General features: G+C 42.3%; 2 protein-coding genes across 4 annotated transcripts in view; both read right to left on the bottom strand.

The window, feature by feature from the left end:
- The window catches only part of LOC110396838 (epoxide hydrolase 1-like), a 65,173-nt gene extending 54,797 nt beyond the window's left edge, over nucleotides 1-10,376 (bottom strand). For both annotated transcript variants that reach the window (XM_021392707.1, XM_021392706.1), the window contains exons 1-2: nucleotides 10,310-10,376; nucleotides 9,451-9,517 (exon numbers count right to left, since the gene is read on the bottom strand). The gene's annotated coding sequence lies outside the window, so the exon portion shown is untranslated. The remainder of the gene's footprint in view (nucleotides 1-9,450; nucleotides 9,518-10,309) is intronic.
- MRPS18A (mitochondrial ribosomal protein S18A) lies at nucleotides 776-20,678 on the bottom strand. Of its 2 annotated transcripts, XM_021392716.1 has the most exons (6): nucleotides 20,527-20,678; nucleotides 20,206-20,237; nucleotides 17,024-17,128; nucleotides 10,310-10,433; nucleotides 9,451-9,517; nucleotides 776-1,530 (listed from the first exon to the last, which is right to left on the bottom strand). In XM_021392716.1, the coding sequence occupies exons 1-6, from the start codon at nucleotides 20,624-20,626 to the stop codon at nucleotides 1,386-1,388; spliced, it is 573 nt and encodes a 190-aa protein (XP_021248391.1). In that variant the 5' UTR covers nucleotides 20,627-20,678; the 3' UTR covers nucleotides 776-1,385. The 2 variants fall into 2 exon arrangements, with proteins under 2 accessions (XP_021248391.1, XP_021248392.1); XM_021392717.1 differs by lacking the exon at nucleotides 20,206-20,237 and having other exon boundaries at nucleotides 20,527-20,661.

The raw sequence follows: 22,452 nt of genomic DNA, 5'->3' as shown, positions 1-22,452 counted from the left end.
ACTTTAGAAAAAATTAACTGTAGGCATCATGTAGTTGTTTGCAAAACTTTCTCATTTAGGTTCATCTCAAGGCAATGGCTTTATCCAGTGAGACTTCTGTTAGCAGAACTAAGTGAGCACAGCTGCCTGGGCTAGAAAACATATCTGCTTCTGTTCACAGGAGAAGGAAAAATCTTTTTCCTTCTGAAGGGCTGTAGGTTTCAAAGCTTCATAAAACAGAGATGGCCAGCCCAGAGATTTTAACTCAATATAGTGAATGAAGTGTCGGTTCTTTCCCAAAGCCAAAGCATCTTAGCCAGCTCAAGGGGCTGAATTCAGGACTTCCATTTTGCAAAGTAAGGCAAAAAAAAAAAAACCAAAAACATTATACACTAATTTGATTTCCCAGGTAATATGGATTTATCCCAACCCTTTGTTCCTGCCCATGCCAGTAAGTATTAACTGATGATTCTGATGCAAGCAGTACATATAAAAGGCTGTGTTGATTTCAGCTTTCAGATAAGTATCAAAGAAATGGAACCAATAACAACCCTAATAACCCTAATAATTTAATAAGCCTTTCACATGAGGCCCTTAATTAGCACTTCTTAAGTAGAAATGATCAGTGGAAGATGCATACAGGTATTATACAAGGAGAGAAGTGGTGCCACCTTTTTCTTACGGGATGGAAAACTATGCACAGCTGTCAGTCCAAAACTATCCCAGGAAGGACCCCAATCACTGACATGGAAAATGTGGAAAATGCATTTGCAAGGAGAAAAAAAACAAGTCAGGCTGTCAAGAACATCAACATTCTGTATTTGCTTGATCCAGGAGGGATGCACAAGCTAGGAATACTGAAGCAAATGTGTAAGAAATAAACATGCCTGCCTGCCACTGACATGCATTTTCTGCTGCAAATTACAGATAGTACAGATTATAAAAATATTTCACTCTGGTAGTCATTAACATAATTTGTTACTGCTGAGGAAACAGTGCTGCAGGAGTGTCAGTGATCAGAGATACGATAGCGCAAATGAAGCAAATCCAAAGTGAAACACATAAGTGGGGAATTACCATTTATTTCTGGGAAAAGAAGGAAACCACCTTTCCAAACCCAGTAGTAGACTATAATGACACAGAAGCCTTCAGATCCTTTCTGGCTTTGAGGTAAAATCTTTGCCCCCTGCTTTCTCCAAATTCATTCTGAACGCTGAACTCTGCTTTGCTGAATCCTGTGTTTTCCTCAAGGAGCAGATTGCAGCTCATTCACCGGAGACAATACAGAGCACTAATGAGAGTTTTTGACTTTGGAAATTGGAGATACTGACAAACTTGCAAAAAAAAAAAAAAAAAGTAGAACAGTGTAAAACAGCTGTGCTCATTGACTGTGCCAGTTCAGGACTCTAGTGGTTGTAATAAAGCGGCTTGTGTACAAATTTGACATTATCCTTCAGAAGAAGGTGTCCAACTGGCATGGGAACTTTGCACCACTTAGGGCCCCTCTTCCAGATGGGCTTTGCAGATCTGATGGACCAGCGAGTCAGATACCTGTCAAAACAACACAGACGTACTTCAAGTTGAGACTGATCGCTGAAAAACAGTGTTAGTCAAAGCAGAAGCAAACGCTCATTTGCTTGCCTTTGCCTCTCCACATGCCTCTTTATGAAAGCAGTAATGATGAGCAGAGCTCTCTCAGTTCAGAAGGGAACCACTGAAAAGGACTATTTGTTTTGGAACTGCTGCACCTCTGCTGTACCGTAGCCACTGGCACCTGCTTGACTTCCAGTCGTGTGAAACAAATCAGGTGTAATCTCCAGGCTGCTGGCAAGTTGTCCAGTAGCTAAAACAGAATGCCAAATCCTTTCATTGCGTCTAAGTTCAAGAGTGAGTCCATCCACCCTCTAGGGGAGGTGTCATTTCAACAGCTTGCCTCAATAAGGTAAACTAATTACAAATGCCAAGTTCAGTATTAAATAGTCTCTAAAAAAGAACTTGTTGGCTTTCAGTAGATAAACAGGTATTTCTTTTCCACAGGATGGGATTCTGGCCCAGTCTTGCATTTTCTTATGCTCGAGTTTGCTTTAGCATTCTCTTTACAATACTATTCCAGTTTGCTGCTGCAGGAAGTCAGAACCCACAATGGAAGAGGTACTATAATCAAATTATCACAACTGCAAATCTGTCTGGAGTAACGTCTGGCAAATATTCTCTGCTTTTTTACCATTTGAAGTTTTAGTCTTGGCTTTGCAAACTGGCAGGGGATTTCAGATTCAGAATCAGTTACTGGAAATCTTACCCTGCGGCTGGGTGGCCTGGAGTTTTGTTAGGCTTTAAATCTTTTGCTACCAGTAGAGAGGGAACAGAGGTCCCTAGAGAAAGAAGACTCTTTTCAGACAATAAAGATCCAAAGTAAAACCCCAGCGTAATCTGCACAAACAATGCTCCAACAAATTAGAATTTGGAACAGACTGATAAACTTTGTCCAGTGATGTTTGCATGCCTGTGTTGAGTAATCCCATGGTCTTAATGTAACCTCAATCAGTCATCTTCTCCCCAAACAGCTTTGTTACCTTTTATTTGCATCAAGCAAATTTGAGATATTAAGAACTTTGGACAGAGACCATATAATGCATTTATTTGAAGGCATGTGGCAAATTCCTGGGAACTACAAAGAAAGCTTGCAATGCCAGGCAGCTACAGACTATGTAACAGCAACACATTTTCCTTGCACTTTTCTTCCCCGGCAATCCTGAACAATACAAATTTAAAAAATTGGATCACATTTGGAGGTTCCCGCCACTGAAATGAAGCCCCTTCCAAACTGTTTTGCTTTCACGAATTTATGACAGTTAAAAGACCTAGAAGCAATGGCAAGAGGGATTCGGAAGACGGCGTGGAACAAGGTTCAGTCACTTGTTCTCACATAAATGCATTAAATTAGTCCCTTTTGATTTTTAATGCTATGCTAGTGCATTAGTGGAATCCCTTACATAACAATATGAGGACAGGAAATCAGAGAGACTCCTGTCTCTCATTCCAAAAGTAAGGGGAGTTCAGAGAGACCAAACATGGGTACCTACTTGGAAATCTGGCAAAGAACCAATGTAAGGCAGCTTTTTGGGGGAGAAGTTGTAGAGTTATTTGACAGGCACACGGGGCTACGTCTTCTCACACTTCCCTTGCTGTAGGGGGATGTCTGTAGCACAAGTTTTGATATCACAAGACTGCAGTTACAGCGAAGGAAGAAAAAAAAAAAATCTGAAATTGTTTTAATGAACCAATGTGCCAAGTGCAGTTCTGGTCACGTGTCTGCACGTTTACAGGAAAGTGATCCCGTGATAATAAATGATCTCACTGGGAGAGCAGCAAATATGTGAATGCAAGATACACATCAATGCTGTGTGCAGGTTTAGACAGACAGTGGCTTTTTAAGAAATCCCTCTGTTTCTGTGTGGGGGCTGGAAGTGCACACCCCAATTCTGCATAGGAAGGAGGATTTAGTAATGGCCTGATTTTAAAGCTTTTGTTATTTCTCCTTTGAGCAGGTCTAATCCAGCTCTCTGGTCCAGGCTTTTGGCTTCCTTTGGGGACTGCAGGCTGGGGCTTTTCATTGTTAGCTGAAACAGACATTTGGACGCTTTCCCTTCCTGGAGCACATTTGCTTTTAGCACTTTTAATACTTGCTTTGTCCCAAACTCAAACTTGTCCTATTTTGTTTGCTGCCTTTTTTTTTTTCCTACCTTGATTCAGCAATAGCAAAAGCCCGATGCCTGGGAGCACTCAGTTTACAAAGTTTCTTTTCCTCTTTTACTAATCCCAGTTCCTACTGTTTCACAGAATATTTTTTTTTGTCCCCAACAGTAAAAAGAAACCACAAAACTCATATATGAGAGCTTCAAAGCCCAGCACACAGGACTTTCCTGTGAACTCTACTGTCCATGTAATCTAGTGTTTCAAGAAATTGTGCACCCTTTTCTAGCCAAGTCACCCAACTTCCCATTGTAGCCAGCCACCTGGTTTGTCTTGGGGAGCTTTTACAATAACCTACAGACATACACTGGCAGATGGTCTAAATTTTCTCAGTCAGCTGAGGGTTGTCAGGACACAGCCTCCACGTGGATGCCAAATGCAGCTGGTGTGCAGTCTCCTAACCTGTGATCTCAGTATGCAGAGCTCTCATTCCGGACAAAGCAGGAAGGAAATGCAATCTCAGAGAGCAGCAACCAACCCCAGGGCCCTGCTTGCCACCTTGAACATGGTAGGATCCCAGGGAACAACCAGAATCCCTAGACTCCAGCTACACAAGTGACTAGTTTGGGTAAAGCATGATGGGAATCTTGGTCACATTTCCCTGACTGGAAATGGCAAGATATAAAACACATGGAAACAGCTGTAATTAGTCAGCCACAGTCACCTAAAATCTCCGTGGCACATAGAAATCAGTTTCCATGACTTTTATTCTCTGAGCAGGAGGGCCCCAAACCCTTCCCACCTAGAGGCTGCTGCTTAACACCTAGAAATAAGCGCAGAAATTCCATGTGCTGGGTAAGAGAAATTACCTACACGTGGGGCTACTGCAGCCCTGTGTGCAGCCCAAGTATGCTGGTGCGGTTCAATGCTGAACTTCTGAACCCTCATTGAACTTTTTCAGCCCGTCTCTTGTTTGGATTAAGAGCAGAAGGCAGAGGGCTACAGACTGTGCAGGAAGCACTCTATCAAAGTGCTGGCAAGACTGCCTCCTCCCTGCCACATCCCTTCCCTTGACACTTCTTGGTTTTGCTCACCTGCAGCCGCTCTGGCTCTTTGCTCTTTTGAATTCACATGCTATGCACAACAGTTTCCATACAGATGAGAGAAACTACAAGCTGCTGCACTGAAACACCAATAGCAGTGAAATCAGATTCTGCTCTGAGGGATGAGATGTGCCTGCAGAGCCTGACAACTTTATAATTCATGAGGAGTTCATATGGAACCTGCCTCTTCCCTGACACACAGCAAATCCTCCAGTTCAGGCAGAGGAAGGACTGACTTGGATATTAGCTGTGTCAATTTCTGTTCTTCCAGGAGGAAGGTGAAAATGGAATAGTAACTGAGCACTCAGAATCACATACTCCACATGTACACCACGTCTTGCTGACAAGCAAAGATGACTCAGGGAACCTGTGACATCCTTCAGTCCTTTCTGGAAGGGAACAACTTCCCAATATTGTGCTTTAACCAACAATTTGGGCCTGCCAAAAGAAAATGAGTGGTATATTCACGTTAAGAGAGCATCTAGATGATGGCCTGAAGTTGGTGTCTGTTCTGGATAGTTAGTCCCCAGTATCCATGCAGCAACCGCCATGCTGTAAACAAAACTGCTGAGCTGTTCAGCTTTCCACTCCTGGAAAACAAGGACAGAAGCCTGGCCTGCAGCTGTACTTGATGGCTTCCCAAATGGTTTTGGTGTGTAGTGGCCTGCACACATGACTCTGGAGTCTGCAGATAGCCTGTCACTCCACACAGTGCTGGTGAAATTCCTGACAATGTCCTCAACTTCATGGGCTAGTGACGATATTTTGTTGCAGCAGTACTTAACTAGAACATGCCTGGCTGGAGCACAAATGGACTCAAAAATAAGACGTAACAATAGGAAGTTACAAAAGAGAGAACTCAGACTGGGGCTGAGGGAACGATCTTTGGCTACAAGACAAATTTGCTTGTAGAAATCAACCCTTGAAAACAGTGAAAGCCCCAGACTGGGCCAAATAGACGAACTGTAGGGACTAATTCTGTAATGGCAGGGTAATCTTCATTGGTTTCATGCCCAAGTTCTGTAGATAAATGTTATGAAAGAGGGAGGGAGGACAGTAGACTTAAGAGTTTATGGATGATGCAGATACTCTGATGGCCATATTTCTACAGAAGAGCCCACAGCATGTAAAGCAGTTAAGCAAAAATATTCATGAGCTATCACTGTCAAAAACAAATCAGAATGTGAAAAGAAAGAACTAAATCCAAGAAATGAGGAATGCCACAGTGGGTCTTACCTGGGTAGCGTCCCAAATGAAGGAGTAGAAGAGAGCTGTGGAGTGCCTCTCAGTCAAATTCTGACCTCAATCTGTTCCACACATCACCTGCCACCATGATGGCCAGAGCTTGGCTCAAACTGGCATTCCACTTTCATGTTATAACCTTATTTTGCAGTTCTGTCTCCTTCTCTATGTTACATTAAATCTTGGATGGATGGATGTGATCACATCTACTCTGTGCTCGAGCTGCATGACCAAGAACAAGCCGGGATCAGCAGATCACTGCTTCCAAAAGCATTCTGCTCTTACTCTTGCATCCCAGAAACAGGTTAGGAAATGGGGTAGGTAGTAGAAGGTCAGCTGCCAGTGACCCAGTGCAAAACAGGTAAATTCTTACCAATATGCAGACAATTCTGGGGCATGGAAGAGACAATGTCTGATGTATGTACAATGGAGACAATAAAACCACTTCAGAAAATATAACAGTGATTCTGTTTGTAAACATCAGAAAAGCACCTTCCAGAGAAGCAAAAAATCCAAACTTCACATCAGTAGATCAACTGCAGGGCAGCATCCCTGACCTTTGTTAAAACGGTGGTCGGGGCCTTCTGGAGGGGTAGAGAGCAGAAGAGTCTCTTTCAACGCTACACACAGAGCAGACCCACTGATGGTGCAAGGAAGAAGCCATTACTGCAGGCTGAACTGGAGAGTACATGGACTGGTTAAACCAACATTAAGGAATGTACATTAGCTGTGTTCTAGTCTTGGAAAAGCTTTAACAAGTAGCCCAAGATACAATCTGATACAACTGCATATTACATGAATGCTCATTTTCTCCCCATTGGCATTCCCAGGGCTACAATAGCAGTGCAAAACAAAGCAAATTCTTCTCATTTAAACAGAGATAAAGAAGAATACAGCAGTCAATATAGGGATCTCAAGAAAAGCTGAAGCTCAAAGATCTGGAAAATACATCACCTAATTGCACAATACAGCACTTGCTGTGATAGGCTCCCAGCGCTTGAAAACCCAGCAGGCCTCAAATGCAGTGAAGTGACGGGCTCAGTTAGGTTGGCAGTGCTGGTATTACGGCACACAGGATTACAGGATGATCTGATCAGGTTCTCATGGCACTCAACATGGCAGCTTGTTTCACTCAGATGTCCCAGACCAATTCTGCCCCTGCTGGTTCACTTGCATTTGGCATCACCACAGGTTGAGTTCGTCCCCAGTTACTATGGCCTTACAAAGGCTTTAAGAATGATTACAGAGGTAATGGGAACATAAGCTTGGACAAGTCATTTATGAAGGAAACTTATGAGAATAACTCTGTCTTCATTCCTGAAGTAAGTACAGGTTAAATGTCTTCAGCATGTACAGGTACCCATCAGACCTTGCAGGGCCACCCTGCCCCCATAGGGCTGGAGGAAGGAAGTAATTAACACCTCCTGCTTCAACCAGTGCCAGCTACACTTCCACTGAACAATGTGGAAAGTACAGGTAGGGGCAGGCATAGTTAAAACTCTCATAGAGCCACACTGGATAAGATTTCCAAGGAGATACAGATCTTTCCCCTTTCAGCAGACTGAAAAGTTAATGTTGCAAAGGATCACAGATGCACTCCTGAAGTACCCCTACACTCTACCCTGGCTCCAGGACTTGTTGGTTAGTTCCACCTCCACCACCACCAAAGCTTCCAATCAAATTTCTTGATTCCATTCCATTGTCCCCATTCAGACCCCAAAGACTGCCAGTTTCACTGCTGTTCCATCTCCTCAACAACAGCTTTGTTCTTTTCCTCAACGACCTGAAATTTGCTTGTTACATTCCCTTGCCGGGGAGAGAAAATCATGTGGTGTAAGGAGGGACTAGCAATGCAGCAGGGAAGGTCTGGATACTAACCACTAATTAAAATCTCTTAATTTTAGAGGTGGAGCACCTACTTCCATGTAGAACGTATCCTGAAGTACCCTTTGTTCTCGCTAAAATTCTAAGAAACAATTTATAAAAGTCGAGGCATTAGACCTGGAGTCCCGGTGTGATTCCAGCAAGATACAGGATTTACCATTTCCTGTCTCAACCTGCTATGCAGGGTTGCTATATAAATGTTAACGAGATAACGTGCTCCACCCCACAGCTGCTGGATAGATGCAGCAACTAAAGAATCCCAAAGACTTTTAAGATACAGGAACAACAAAGCTTTCAGAGTCCAAGTATCTGACAGAAACAGGGCTGCACCGAATGTAGAGTCCTCTAATTTGATTCTCATCAATACTCAGTGCACAGCCTGACAGCATCTTAGGGCCTGCCTCAGATCTCCATTGCAGAGCATCAGAACTGAAATGCAGGAAGGACTCTCTGACTGCCCCAAACTCTGCAGGCTAAGCTCTCCCAGCAACAGCCCCATGGCCTCTGGTAACCCCATGGCTTGCTAATGCAGGGTTCATAAACCGCTCTGACATCCCCATGGAAACAGAGTGTGAGGCCATAAACAGGGGATTAGCACCTCCTAACGCTGAGCAAAGCGCAGAAGGCGACAGCAGCCTTTCGGTTCGCCCCCAAAGGCCAGGGGCCATTCAGTCCTGGGAGGGGGAAGACAGGGTGTTATACAGGAAGGGCAGGCTGAGGACGAATCACAGCTTGCAGTCAAAAAGGGCAAATGGAGATGGGGCAGAGTAAAACAGGTTTGTGGCAGGCCCTTGCTAGCTGCTCAGCCCCAACACACTGCTGGTACCCATCCTGAGCGCCCTTTTGTCGCAAGTGCAGTTGGGGGCCAGACACTGAAAGGCTGAGAGAGAAGGGACTTTTATTCTGGAGATGAGAAGGCTCAGAGAGAGTCTCATCAATGCTTATAAGTACCTGATCAGAAGGTTTAAAGAAGACAGCCAGGCTCTTCTCCGTGGTGCCCAGCAAAAAGAGGCAACAGGCACAAACTGAAACAAATTTCATCTATATTTAAGAAAGTACCCTCTTAACTGCGAGTGGCTGAACTCTGGAACAAGCTGCCCAGAGAAACTGTGAGAGGTCTACCCTTGGAGATATTTAAAATTTGACTGGGCATTCCTGGGTAATCAGCTCTAAGTGACCCTTCTTGAGCAGGAATTGAGAACTAAATAGTCTCCACAGTACCTGTCTGACCTCAACTACTCTGTGATGCTGTGACTCCACTTCTGTGGCAGCCTTCTATATCTGCCCTACTGAATATTGATGAACAGCAGGCCAGTGCAGCTGAAGAAGGCAGGGCAGACTAATGTGTAGCAGTTTTCACCCCGTGGGGATAGACTGATTGAACGAGACGCAGTCCTTAAAAAACTACTGAGAGTATTTCATGATAGTAGATACGTATTCTTTAAAAGACCTGTTGCCCAAGCCATGTTCTAGCCAGTTATAAGGAACTGCTTTTCCTCTTCCAATCTATTCCTGAAAAAAAGAGACATGGAAAGATGAGACTATTCACCTGTTCAACTTGGGTTTCCTGGGAACATGCCCTTCAGGAAGTAGAGGCCTGTGGTTTGGCAGCAATCCTGAGATAGAAAAAGAAAGGCATGAGAATACTTTACAGTTCCCCCTTTGCCTCTATAGCATCCACAAGTTACTTATACCTTGTAAGTCAGGCAACCCAGATCCGTACTGCTAAAACATAACTTAGCTAAACATAGCCAAAACAGAAAAAGTATTTATTCTTTCTTTAACTTTCTTTTGCTGAACCTGCACTCTAGCCAGAGAGAGGCTAGGAGGTTTTGCTGTACACACTGTCTGAGAGGAAACACGCCAAAGACTCAGGCTCCCCAAAGAGGCTTTTTGAGAGGACATAAGGCACTGAAGTCCAGTCAGATTCCACCTTCAGGACAGAAATTTGACTATTAAAATCTTCTGTCCATTTAACTTGGATAATACTCAGACTGTGTCAACCTGGGACCTGCTCCCAGGTCAAAACAAAGATCTTCACGAGGCAGATAGGAGACAGGTGCATTAATGGGTAGAAGATCAAGCTTATGCTAAAACATGTCACTTCAGAAACTGGCTGGTTTACTCATTAGTTGCTATAGACTGAGATATTTCCCACATCCTTCTGCAACAGTAGACTCATCTAGAGGAGTAAATATCTACTGCTAAGGCAGGAACCAAGACACAGAGAAAGCAGAGTAAGTAGCTTCTTTCTGGTCAGTCATCCTGTCCCAGTGCTTGGTGCATGATGGGTTTACTGGGTGACTAGACAATTAAATCTCATCACCATACTAATCGGGTGGGAGAGCCCTCTCATGAGGTTCTGTACACTGCACTAAGAATGTTGTCTGAGGGAGGAGGCTAGGTACCTGCACGGTGCGCCATCTGCACACAGGCAGCAATCTTCTTGTGCTCCTCCAGACAGAGGCCTGTGATCCTTCGTGGCAGCATCCCTCCGTCAGAACGGATAAACTGGCTCAACAGCAAGACATCCTGAGGAAGCAAGAAAAGGGCAAAACCATCAGTGTAATACAGCTCCTTTAATTGCTGTGATTCTCAGGTGCTGTGCTAATCCTCGTGCTGTGTACAGAACTCAATACAAAGTAAAACAAAACAAAGAATACTTCCCACACATCTCAGCTGCAGCTTGTCAACAAGTGGCTTTTGCTAGCCATCACTCTGCCCGCCAGCTTAGCTCAGTTAGGTCACTAACATGGTCTGAGTCTTCCCCTGACTTCACTATTGTAAACACATGATGTCAGCTGCAATCCCTACTACTTCACTGTCACTTGCTCCAAGATTCTGGCTAAGATAATGTGTCCTAGGTACTGAGGCACAGTTACACAAGACCTACAGATGGACAGTGTTTACACAACTTGAAATGGCATTACAGCTGCTATTCTAAAGGTCACAGATACGTTAGATCACCTCTGGCGCTTTCCTTGTTCCCTCAGAGCAGGATTGTTCTCTGCTATCTATTCCTCAAACTTTAGTCCTGTTTCCCATGGTGGAACTTCCCTCATGTCTCTTTGGAGGGGTGGAGAACTTGGAAATGGTCCAAAGTCTTGCATGAAGAAGTTTGTTGTAAGAAAAGAACATGTGCTGATAGGAAAGACCTACTAGAATAAATCACTGCCTTCAGTTCCTTGCCTGTGTGTGCATGCGTTAAGCAGAGATGTTAAAGCCATGCTGCATAGAAGGAGCACTCAAAGCATGCTGAGGGTTCGGCTGAGATTCAAGGATCACTCAGATTAAACTGCTGTTGACCTTCTTAATTAAAAGCTCTTGAAATAAAAAGCACTTCTAATAAAAACAAAATTAAAGGAATCTCTAGAATCAGATAGTATCACAGGTCTGGGATTACAAATTCCTAACCACAGCAGCAACAGCTGTTGCATGAGTGTCCCATTAACTGTACACAATAAAGCAGTCCAGCTCTTCACTTCCACACGCACCACCACTGCTAGTACACCCTCAGACCAACGTAGGCAGGTCCCCTTGACAAGCTGATGTCTGCATAAGTTGGCCGAAAGGGCTTCCGGGGCCTCTGTACTTGTTTTTCGCTATCTGTTCACAGACTTGTTGCTAATTGAGAGTTTACTTCTCCATTACTGTAAACATTTTCATAGTTGAGGCAGCTGGACCACGCAGAGGTGGCTCTCAGGCTGGAAGGGACGTGACAACAGACACTTCAACACGATAGGAATTCAAACCAGGTATATCAGCACTTGATACTCCTATCAGTTTATGGCAACAGGTGAGAACAGAGAGTACTTGTTGCTCTTCATGACAGGTGACCCTAATTCTGCCTGTTAGAGGCAGATCTTCTCCCAGTCCACATCTATTCTACTTCACAAAGAGCTCCCTGGAACATTCCTAAGCTTCATTTACTGTCATTGCAAAGACAAGCAATCACAAGTAGACTAAAAATGAGCATTGAGAAACTATAGCTATCTTGGATTTATAAATCCATCCCTACTGCATGAGACCAGTTTAGCTCTGAAGTGGGCTGCTGGAATTCAGTACAACTTTCTAGCAATAACCAGTTCTGCAATATGAGATGCTGTTATACAAATGCTGCAGTCAAAACCCAGAGGTTTATTTTCCCCCAATCCCATCCTCACTATTGTGATCACGACAAACAATTTCCCTCTTCCCCGTCTCCCTTCCTACCAATTAACACGATCAGGCTGATTTTCAGATCCATCTCCTTCAAAAACACACTTGTAAATACAAAATGGCTTATCATCCACCATCCACAGCGATGTTGTATCATAAGAACAGGAATAGCATAGCTGAGCAATGAGCAGGAAGCTCCCAAGAGGCCATCTGTGAATAAAAGGGAAGAAAAGTGTCCTCGGTCCAGCAGTACACTGCCTTGCCAATGAGAACAGTAACCAGGGGATCAGTTGGTGCCAGCTGCGTTGGTGGAGGCTGGGCAGGGGCCAGCCAAGCAGTCCAAGGGCACTGACTTTCAGCCACTCCTGAAATGCACTGGATTGGATCCAGGAAACCGAAGCAAGACTCCATCCCCCTTTTTCCATTTTCTTTAGCTACCCAGTTCTCCAAATCACCAACACCTCAATTTGCCATTTAGCACAAACATAACACTTCTCTAAGAGAGAAAGGGCTGTTCAGCTCCAAGTGCCCAGGAAGTAAAAAACTTTCTAGGCTCTTCTACTAGCCTGCATTACTCAGTGGGAAAGAGGGAAAAAGGAGATGATGGCAAGTTTAAGGCTGCTCCAGTCTTTGCTGCAATGAAAGCCTAAGGAGGCCACAGGCTCTAGTGAAGGGTGTGTGTGGTCCAAGTGCTTTCTCATATTACCACCACGCCTCACGGAGTCACAGGGTTGTTATCTAATATTTCCATGCAAAGGGGGGAGGTGAAAAGTAAAGGGAGATTGGGCTTTTTCTCCCTCCAGAAAAAAAAAAATCAAGAAAATCCATTCTTTGTTATTATCTCTGAGCAACAGTGTTACCAGCCAACCAGCTCTGCGTGGCAGTCAATTTCAAGTGAAATCGCCTATGTTCTAGCTGCCACAGCTTCAAATCACACTCATGCCATTTGGCTTAAAATGCTGCATACTCAACAGAAGGTTTGTCCATTTCTGAAGATTCCCACAGTTAACAGATCAGTTGCCTCTCCCAGTGTAATCACACAGATGCATCTTACCACTGGGAGAAAGCAGACAGGTACAGCCAACTTTATGGGGCAGCTGTGGAGGGAAGTGTGTAAGTGTGTAGAAGAGTCAAAGAAAAAAATGTCTGGCAAGTTCTCATGGTGCCGTCATGTTCCATGAAATTCACATTCTGTGCTAATGGACAGCCAAGCCTGTAACCACGGCTTTGCTTTAATCACTGGACAGCTCCCATGAGGCTGGACCCAGATTCCCACCCCTGTAATCTCCAGCATTAGATGAAAACAACTTGGATTGAATTAATCTAGGGCTAACAGGCAAATTTTGCAGTTCAGTTTCCTCTAATTGCTGCTAAAGCAAGATGACATATTTACTGCCTAACTCAGACTAATGGCGGTTGAAGTGGATAAGGAGGAAAAGCAAAAAAACAAGTTTAGCCTTCACCTCTAAAAGGTCTGGATAAACTTGCTATCAATTCACAGAGGCATCTCTGCATTTTACTATCTGCAGACAATCTAAAAAGCAAGGTCCTTGACAAGTTATATGCAATTCATTAAAACCTTCACTTACCACAATAAGATTTGTCTGTGTAGCCAAATTACTACTGGGTTGTATCAGCCAAGTCATTATTTCCAGTTACACAAGAATATACTTCCTCCTTTCACTCTTACTCCTGGGATGTGTACACCATCCTCTAGATATTTTGTAAGAAGACTGCAGATTCCAACCCAGTTGCCTGACAATGATCAACATAATTTTATTTTTTTAAATCTCCAATGGCTAAAAAAGAAAAAAAAAAAATCAACTCTCAGTTTTAGTGGATAGACATACCCAGATCACAAACTGTGGGAATTTGTGCCTTGGGCTCCTTTATCCTGAGCCTCAGCAGAGACTAAGGACTGAACTGGCAATGACAACTGCAGCCCTCCACACCGCAGCTGAGGCAAGTTGGAATCATGACCCGAGAGTGCTCACAATGCCTGTTTGGTTGATTAATAACTTAGGAGACATTGGTCCCCCAGTTCTCCGACAGCTAAAGTAACTCATTATGCCACTACTTTAGACTGTGCTAGCTGCCCATCACAAAAGGAAAGTCCTATGAGGTCATATTACTCAGCTCCCTCAGGGGCTAATTCAACACTTCCCTTTTCATAGTGCCTTATTCATTCCAATTACAAGCATCCCAAGCAAAAAAGCTCACACTTTCCCTTCTGTGCAACTGACTGATCTCAGCTTATCAATCTCAAAAGAACCACTGTGATCCATCTATTCTAATCTCTTACCAAACACAGGTTATAGTTTATGCTTTATAAACTAGCCTGGGTCTTTAACAAAAATAGCTGTTCTCAATTTACTGTCTTCTAGGATAATTCAACCACCAGCGAGTAAATTGTGCCACTATTTAATTACCCACACAGTAATGTGTCTGCCCTTTATTGTTTGAGCACTTCAAGATTCTGCTAGTCATCACTGCCGTAGCAAAGAAAAATAGCAGAGAGCTTTTGTGCAGCAAAGGGAGGTTTTATTCACCTTAACATTTAAAAGCCCGTAAATTCTCAACTGGCATTCAAACATATAACAAACTTATTCAAGCAGAAGAGGTGGTCTACTCCAGAACTGAAACTTTCCTAGTTCTCATCAGCCTTGTGGAGGAATAGTTCTAAATACTGAGGCAGGAACATGCTACAACTCGGATATGCTAGTTCACGCTACTATCTTCAGCTTTTTGTCCAGATTCTCCTCTGCTCTGCAGCAGGAGTACTAGATGCATATACCCAGAAACATATGCATTCAGAAACCATACAACAGCCAGGATGGACACATGTCTTGGATTCCTCAATTATTGGGAACAATCTCAACAATGATTTTAAATACTCTGGCTGCAGGTTCTCTCCTCATATTTGGTTTTCTCTTGCCTCAGTGCTGACCAGTAGAAACCAGGATCTAAGAATCAAACTGAACTTCAATATGGAAGAAATGCATAATCTTAGCTTACAGTAAAAACTCAGATAACATTTGGCTAGCAGTCTACTTCTAATCCTGGAACACAGGCCCTACAGCACTGCATTATCTAAAACCAATGCTTTGGTTCTCAGTGGCTCTGATCTCTTTGAGCAACTGAGTCTACTACTGCAGACAGCAGTAGAAAACGTCTTCGTATTAATTTCCAAGATTCAATCCTCTGCAACAGTTCATTTCAATCCTAAGAATCAGTTTATAGCTTCTCTGGAGTTCCTAATGTGAGACTCATGGAATGCTTTCTAGAAATCTGTAGAGCTAGCTAGTTAATGATACTGCTGACTCCTTACATTTACATGCAAGTAACACTAAATTACACTTTGAAAACTATTATTCAATCTGACAAGTTTACTTCAAACACAGTTAAGTTCAGCAATCATGATGAAGTGTGTCTTGCAAGAAATCCCTGCATTCAAACACGGCAACACAAAACAAATCAGATCTGTTCTTGCAGTACTTTCCAAACGTTAACGGTATCTACCATTTCTCCTTACTTATTCTCACCCGCAAATTCAGCATATTTTAGCTTACCCAGATTTCTCAGAAACCAGAACAAAGAATGCTAAACACTATGCCCCCCATTTATTCCATTGTTTAATACTGCATAGAACCCGAGTTGGAATCATGGATTGCACTCAGATCAGAGCATTTGGTGATTCCTTAGGATTTTTCCATATGTTAAAAAAAATCCTTCCAAAGCCAAGCAAAATATTTGTTAGTTAACTCCCCTAAGATCTTGGGGCTACGTGCAAGCCAGGCCTACTGCCCTGTAGCTAATTTAATGCTTAAGTTACTTCTATTGCTTAAGTCCGTATCTGTTCATTTTATTCCCTGTTGATTTGCAGTAGTCATTTGCAAGATTGTCATTAGTACCTACCCAACAATTTTTCATTTCTGCACACACTAGGACTGCATGTGAACAGGTCAGTCATTCTGCAGCCAACAGGGCTTTCAGTTCCCCTCACATTAATGGTCTTCCTTTCTCACAAGCATTTATTTTCCTCCAGATGTACTTCTATCTCTGTCACCCTAATCCTATTAGCATTAACTTGTTCTGACTTCTCTGTTACCTTATCTTAGTAACAGTATGTTCTTGTCTGGTTTTCTTTTCTGATTCCAGCACTGGGATTTTAGCATGGTGGGGGCACTTAGTCCTTTTATGAACTCTGTGTTTGAACGACCTCTGGTGAGGCTACATTATGCATCTTCTACATCACACTCTCTATTCTATGGTGCTTTTGCTTTAAAGAGTTACATAATTTCCCTGCCATCTTCCACGTTTAGTGTTATTAATACTCTCATTACATTTCCTGCAAAAGACATCAATCAAAATCTGTTTTTTCTGTTGCAAAGGGGAAAGGGAAATAAGCATGTGTGCTCTACCTCATATCCATCAAGAGCTTTAAACAGCATAGAGAATAGTTACTACCTTAGTGGACAATGACCCAAAATGAAAAAACGGTGCTCGAATACACAACTGATTTAATCAAGTTTTTTGGCCTCTCTGGAATTACAACAGGCTTGAATCTGACAGACAGCTTTTTTTTTTTTTCTTTTTTTTCTTTTTTTGCCTTCCAGTTCCACTCACCTAGAAGCACAATGCTGAACGGCAGCTAAGCACGTTAGAAATGCAGCCTCTCAGATCAGATGGTCAGCAGTAATGGGCATGTGCCATTCCAAACCTCCTACTTGATATGAGGAAATCCTTTTTTTTCTCAAGGAATATGATCAGCTAAGGCAAGCAATTACTATGTAGGAAGTTATTCTTGTTACACTCAAGGGAAGCAGAGATGGAATTGCCTATTTTTACTACACTCAGCAAAAGAAGAAAAAAAAGCAAAAGAAGAAAGGGGCAGGTTGTGCACTACAATACATCTGAGAGCAAATTTTAACCACCTGTGGGGAACGCTACTTCATTAAACTTACCACATAATCATACTTATGCTTCAGGTTCCAGCGACAGATAGGACACTGGCCAGAGGGGTTAGGAGGTGTTGGTGTTTCAGGATCCTCTGTAATTTTCCCTTCGATCTAAGAAACAATTCAAAGGATACAATGAACAAGCGAAGATTACATAGTGCAGACGCCAAACTTCCTCTGATACTCCTCCTCTTGAGAAGTATCTTTCATCAAGTCCACAACATGCTGATCAGTATTCCACAGATATAAGGGGGACAGGATTTGTGTTATACAACTCACTCATATATAGATAAACCTAGCACTTTGTGTATGCAAAGACAATAGGGATAAAAGAAATCCAAGGGGCACAGAAAATCATTTGGTAAATTCTTGTATATATTTTACTTAAATCTAAACTAGTACACACTTAATGTGAAGTTCTCATTCTTGCTTGAATACCATTTATTGTGGTATTCCTTTGAACCACTATGCCTTGTAATTGTAGCAATCTGTTAGCCAAAAGCGTTAAATATTTCTGCTGGGAATATGAGAGTATCACAGAGTAGCACATGCATGCTGTGGGCCAAAACACGCATAGGCTTGCTAGATTATAAACCAAACAACAGGGAAAATTATGAGGAAAAAAAATCGGACTTAAGAAAGGACTGTTGGAAGATGTCCGCTGTGTGCTTTTTTCTTCTTCTTTTTTTTTTTTAAATTATTTTTTAAATTACACTAATATTTTTTTCTATTTTAATTCCCTGAACAATTCCTTTGGGAGACTATTTTACAGTCTTTTCCTCTGTCACTGCAGAATGGTGACATTTAACACACAAATTTTCTCAAAAGTAACATCCGAAGAAATCAAGAAGGCGTGTGTGGGAGGAACTTGAGAAATTTGTTTTCTAAATGTAGATATGTTAGGAATATGATGTCTATATAAATGTGCATTTGTCTTTTTTTGAGGCCTTATGAATAGAAGCAAGAGCTCTCAACTTGCAGCTGAATGGTCAGAAAAAAAACAAAAAACGAAGACAGTTTTTCTTCAAAATGTTCTGGAAGAAGAAAATTTCTGGTCAAGATTAAAACCATATATGGAACACCAACTGCTAGGGTCAAATAGGTTCAAGAAACAGAGAGTTTAAAAAGAAATTCCAAGTATCTAATAAAGTCTCCCACACTGTGGATGAACACAATGTTGCTTTTAAGAAAAGAAAAAAAAAAGCTGATTTATTTTGAATTGTTGGGTTCTGAGTCTGAAAACCTGGGAAGAAAAAAACATGACATTTTCTCTAAGTATGTGCGGGACTCTGATATCCATCTAAAATTCCAGGACCATCTTACACCATGCTTCTTTCTTGTCTAGCGATGGCAAGTGGGTAGGTTATTTGTGGCTGAAGCATCTCCATACCTCAAAAAGAGGGAATACTCTCAGTATTTACCTAAGATTCCCTCTCCCACAGTTTCAACAGAAAGTTTTACATTAAAAAGAATAATTATTAATATAAAATACGGGTCAGTATCTACTTTTCTATTTGTTGGTAAAATTATTTCTGGGGAACCCAGTGTGTCTGATTCCCCCAGAGTCTTGTTGATTCTTGCCAGCCTCGCTTCAGACTGTACTTTGACTGTAACTTCATCTTGAAACTGAATGAAAAAAATCAGAATGCTATGTCAATTCTTCTTGACATCAATTTCAACATACAGGTTTGAGTAATTATTGACCAATAACCGAGGGCCATCATATTGTTAACTCACTGAGTTATTATTCTTATGTTACAGAATTACGAGTGAATACAAAGGCTTGACATTCTCAGTACACTGATTAATTCTGAATTCCTCTAGGATTCATTCATCTGACTCATGTCCAACACTTCCTTCGATACTGATTAAAGACAAGAGTACATAGGAAGATGAGAACCCAGATGGATTCAGAGAAGTCTGACACTGAGTTCATAGGACAAATGGAGTGACCAGAGGACATACTGAGAAATGCATCAGCCCTTTAGTTGGTCAATTTACATCATTTGTTACAGGATTTTCTCATCCATGAGTATGGATGGATCATATGCTGATGCTAAGATATGCAGCAGAAGCACCCAGATCTTCCCTGTGATGCTACAAAGGGGTAGGAAGTTGAGACTTTTTTTTTCTAGAGTACTCTGTTAGTGTAAAAAGTTAAACATCTAAAATTTAAGTAATCTACTCCATTCAAGTTTCAACAGTGTCCACAAATCCAAACATGACACAAAGGAAACTTTTAAATGTATAAACAGTCAGTTTTTGCCCATTTCTTAAGCAAGGAAAAAAAATACAAAGTCCTTTCAATCCTTATTTATTTATATACAATTTCTGCACTACTCTCCCAATGATATTTAAAAACTTCAAAATATCTGTGCTACCTGTCTTCAAGACAAAGATAGTTACCTGCATACATAATATGAGCAGAATAATGAAATTTTGCTCCCCATCTCTATTCATTTCAGAGCTTTTTCTAAACACCAATATTTCTCTGCACAACAGATCAGATGGTATTAACCAAGCAAAATGCTAATTCTACTGCTTTGGCAGTTTCCTTCTTAAATTACAGCTGAGAAGATGCTCTTTTTTATCAGATACCTCAAAACTTGTTTATTTTCAGAAGCAATATTCTTTGAGTACCTAGGGTCTTTCTTTGACACTTCTTCCACTGATTTTTTTTCTCACTGAACACATTACGAAAGGCAACCTCAACATCACCAGCAGCCCCTACGGCACATGCTGTGACTAACAAACACAACGCAGATCAAAGGCAAGCGACGCATATGTCATACATCTGGCACTGAACAACTCTGCACTTGGGTAAACTTTCACCATGCCTGCTGGCGCTAACCATGGGGCTGAGATGATGTCAAGTGTCAGAGCTCCCAACTTTATTGGGTATTACCACACAACGGGTCTGGGTAGCTCTGACCGGAGCCCTCCATCACCTTACAAGCAGCAGGGTAACGACCTAGGCTTTCTGTGGCCAAACCATTTCCGTGGCCAACAGGCTTAACTACACTTGTAACATACTCCTTCCTTTGTTTGGCCTTCACAGGCTGCGATGTCTTTAGGACAGAAAGCCGACCCTTTCACCCTCCCCTTTTGGAGTCAACAGGCTTATTCCCCTCTGCAGAAAGAATTAACAGCATGAGCTGCTACTGGGAAAGAAGTAGGGAGACACTTACTATGGTCGTGTTGCCTTCAGTCACCTCCACAACTACACAAAACAAAAACAACGGAGAAAGAGACAAGAAAACAAAATGAGACTCACTTCGCCTTAAAAAAAAAAAAAAAAAAAAAAAAAAAAAAAAAAAAAAAAAAAAAAAGAAGAAAAAAAAAAAGAAAAAAGCACTAGGTGGTGGAGTGGTGGTGGAACGGGGCGATGTTCCATCGTGGTGAGAGACCGGGGAGAGGGGCAGCCCGGGAGCCGGGGCTGAACAGAACGATACCGGGGCACCGCTCCGGCTCCCAAGCGGCCCTTCGCCGAGAGCCACTCCTGCACTCACCCTCCCGGAGGGCTCTAGCCGGTGGCGAAACCCAGCCGCTTCCCCAGAACCCGGCAAACAGCCGCCTGAACGCGCCATGCAGCAGGCTGGCTACCGCCATCTTGTTGTCGCCCTCACTGCGTCACTCCCGCTTCCGCCGGCGAGAAGGCGGGCTCTGGGGCGCCATGTTGAGGCGCGGCTCTTTCCCCCCCTTATCACCTGAGGGGAAAGAGTAGTGGGAAGAGGAGGGTTGGTGCTGTTTTGAGTCTCTCCTCACCCTTCAGTTGATCTATAACCGATTGCAAAGTTCATTCAGCGGGTTTTCTTAAATGCTTGTTTGCTGAAAATAAATGTGTGTTGATGCATTTGCTTGTACCAGTGGTCTACAGTGCTTATGCAAAACATTCTGTACATTTTTCTGAGTTTCTAGCTAGAATGGGATGTAAAATATAAATTGTGACCTAAATGTAGCATACAACAAAATGTGAAATAAACTGTGATCATCCCATCTCAGGAGGTCTTCTTTCTTTTGTTACACTTGCTTCTTGTTACAATCCGGTTTGAAAGGAAATGCCTCTCAAGGGACTACACTTTCTATTTTTCTGCTCCTTGATAAAACTGGGCAGGCTCTTCAGGTGGTATCATCTCCTGTTAGCTTGTAGAATGTGTTACCAGACCAGAAAATTAATGGAGATCTCTTTCCATGGCAGTTCTAAGTACTCAACTCCAGCACTTTTCCAAAGAAATCGGAATGAAGGCAGGACTTCTGACCAGACTCACTGTGTTCCGTGCCAAGCAATGAAAACAGGGTCATCCCAGCTATTCAGAGAATGAATTGAGTAAGAATGCTAACCGGAAGATAACTATTCTTCTCTTGCTGCATTATGCTATATAATGTTCTCTAGAAGCAGAGTGATTTTCAGCTTGTCCAAAAGCTTAGAAATAAGAGCCAAACAAAATATTTACTGCCATCCAGTCTGAGGATAATTTCCTTATGAGGAAAAGGAACATTGCTAAACACTGTGATGTCGAAATGTCACATTTTTATGATTTTCTTTATATAGAGAATTTTATCCTAGGGGAAGGAGTTTGACTGTAACAACCTGACAGGAGAGTTTATTCAGTGTCTTAAATTAAACCCAGTTTCCTCTATTTGTCTCATGTGAAGGAGAAAACTAAAGGGCTGACTGTTTCAATGGGATAGAAAATAGTTGGTACGTGCCCAGTGCTGGCTCACTATGGTAAAGATAAGAAGACAGAGAGGGCTGGGTGCTGTTCAAGAGCTTCACCACATCATTTGACTTTCACTGATGATGTTTAAGCAGCACTGTGGGTTTTGGTCTGGGAGAGGCAACAAACATGGTGATAGTTCAAATAACATTAGATATCCCGCTTGCTTCTCTTGCTTTCAGACAAGTGCTGTCCCTAATAGTAATTTAAGTGACACATAATTTAATGCAAAGAAGGAAAATAGTTGCTTTATTAAACGGTTGGGTTTTTTTGGTAGAGTGAATCTTCTCTATCCCCAAGAAATTTTCTTTGCCTTCCGAGTATTTTCTAGAACCATCAGCAATACAGACCATTTTGTCCAAAGGAGACAAATAAAGTTTGTGCCAACTTGGGTTGAAGCCCATCATCTCCTTCCAAGTTTGGAAATTTGACATATTTCTGATTTCTTACAGATAATTTCTGAATGTGTTTATTTCATCAAGCCCCTGTATTCGGGAATACAATAAAAAATAATCCAGAATACTATGTCCGTGTACAAAAGAAAAGAAAATTACTTACTTTCTGCAAGTAATTTCAGCCGTGGTCTGTGTTTTGTCAGCACTGCAGAGGTGGTCCAGTTTAGATTGAAGCGGACATTTCTGAGGAATGGAATGGGATGTCACCGACCGTTAAAGAATGAATGCTTTTCCTTTTGAATTAAAATGAAACCTGTGCTCA

The sequence above is a fragment of the Numida meleagris genome, chromosome 3, assembly GCF_002078875.1.
Source record: "Numida meleagris isolate 19003 breed g44 Domestic line chromosome 3, NumMel1.0, whole genome shotgun sequence".
In the NCBI taxonomy this organism is placed as follows: Eukaryota; Metazoa; Chordata; class Aves; order Galliformes; family Numididae; genus Numida; species Numida meleagris.
This window is presented reverse-complemented; position numbering and strand designations above follow the sequence as displayed.

Excerpts from the sequence above, each read along its gene's own strand:
- MRPS18A (XM_021392716.1), bottom strand. The coding sequence starts at position 20,626 with ATGGCGGTAGCCAGCCTGCTGCATGGCGCGTTCAGGCGGCTGTTTGCC. Across the intron at positions 20,238-20,526 it reads GGCTAGAGCCCTCCGGGAGG|TTGTGGAGGTGACTGAAGGC; the intron begins GTGAGTGCAGGA and ends TGTTTTGTGTAG. Across the intron at positions 17,129-20,205 it reads CTGAAGGCAACACGACCATA|ATCGAAGGGAAAATTACAGA; the intron begins GTAAGTGTCTCC and ends ATTGTTTCTTAG.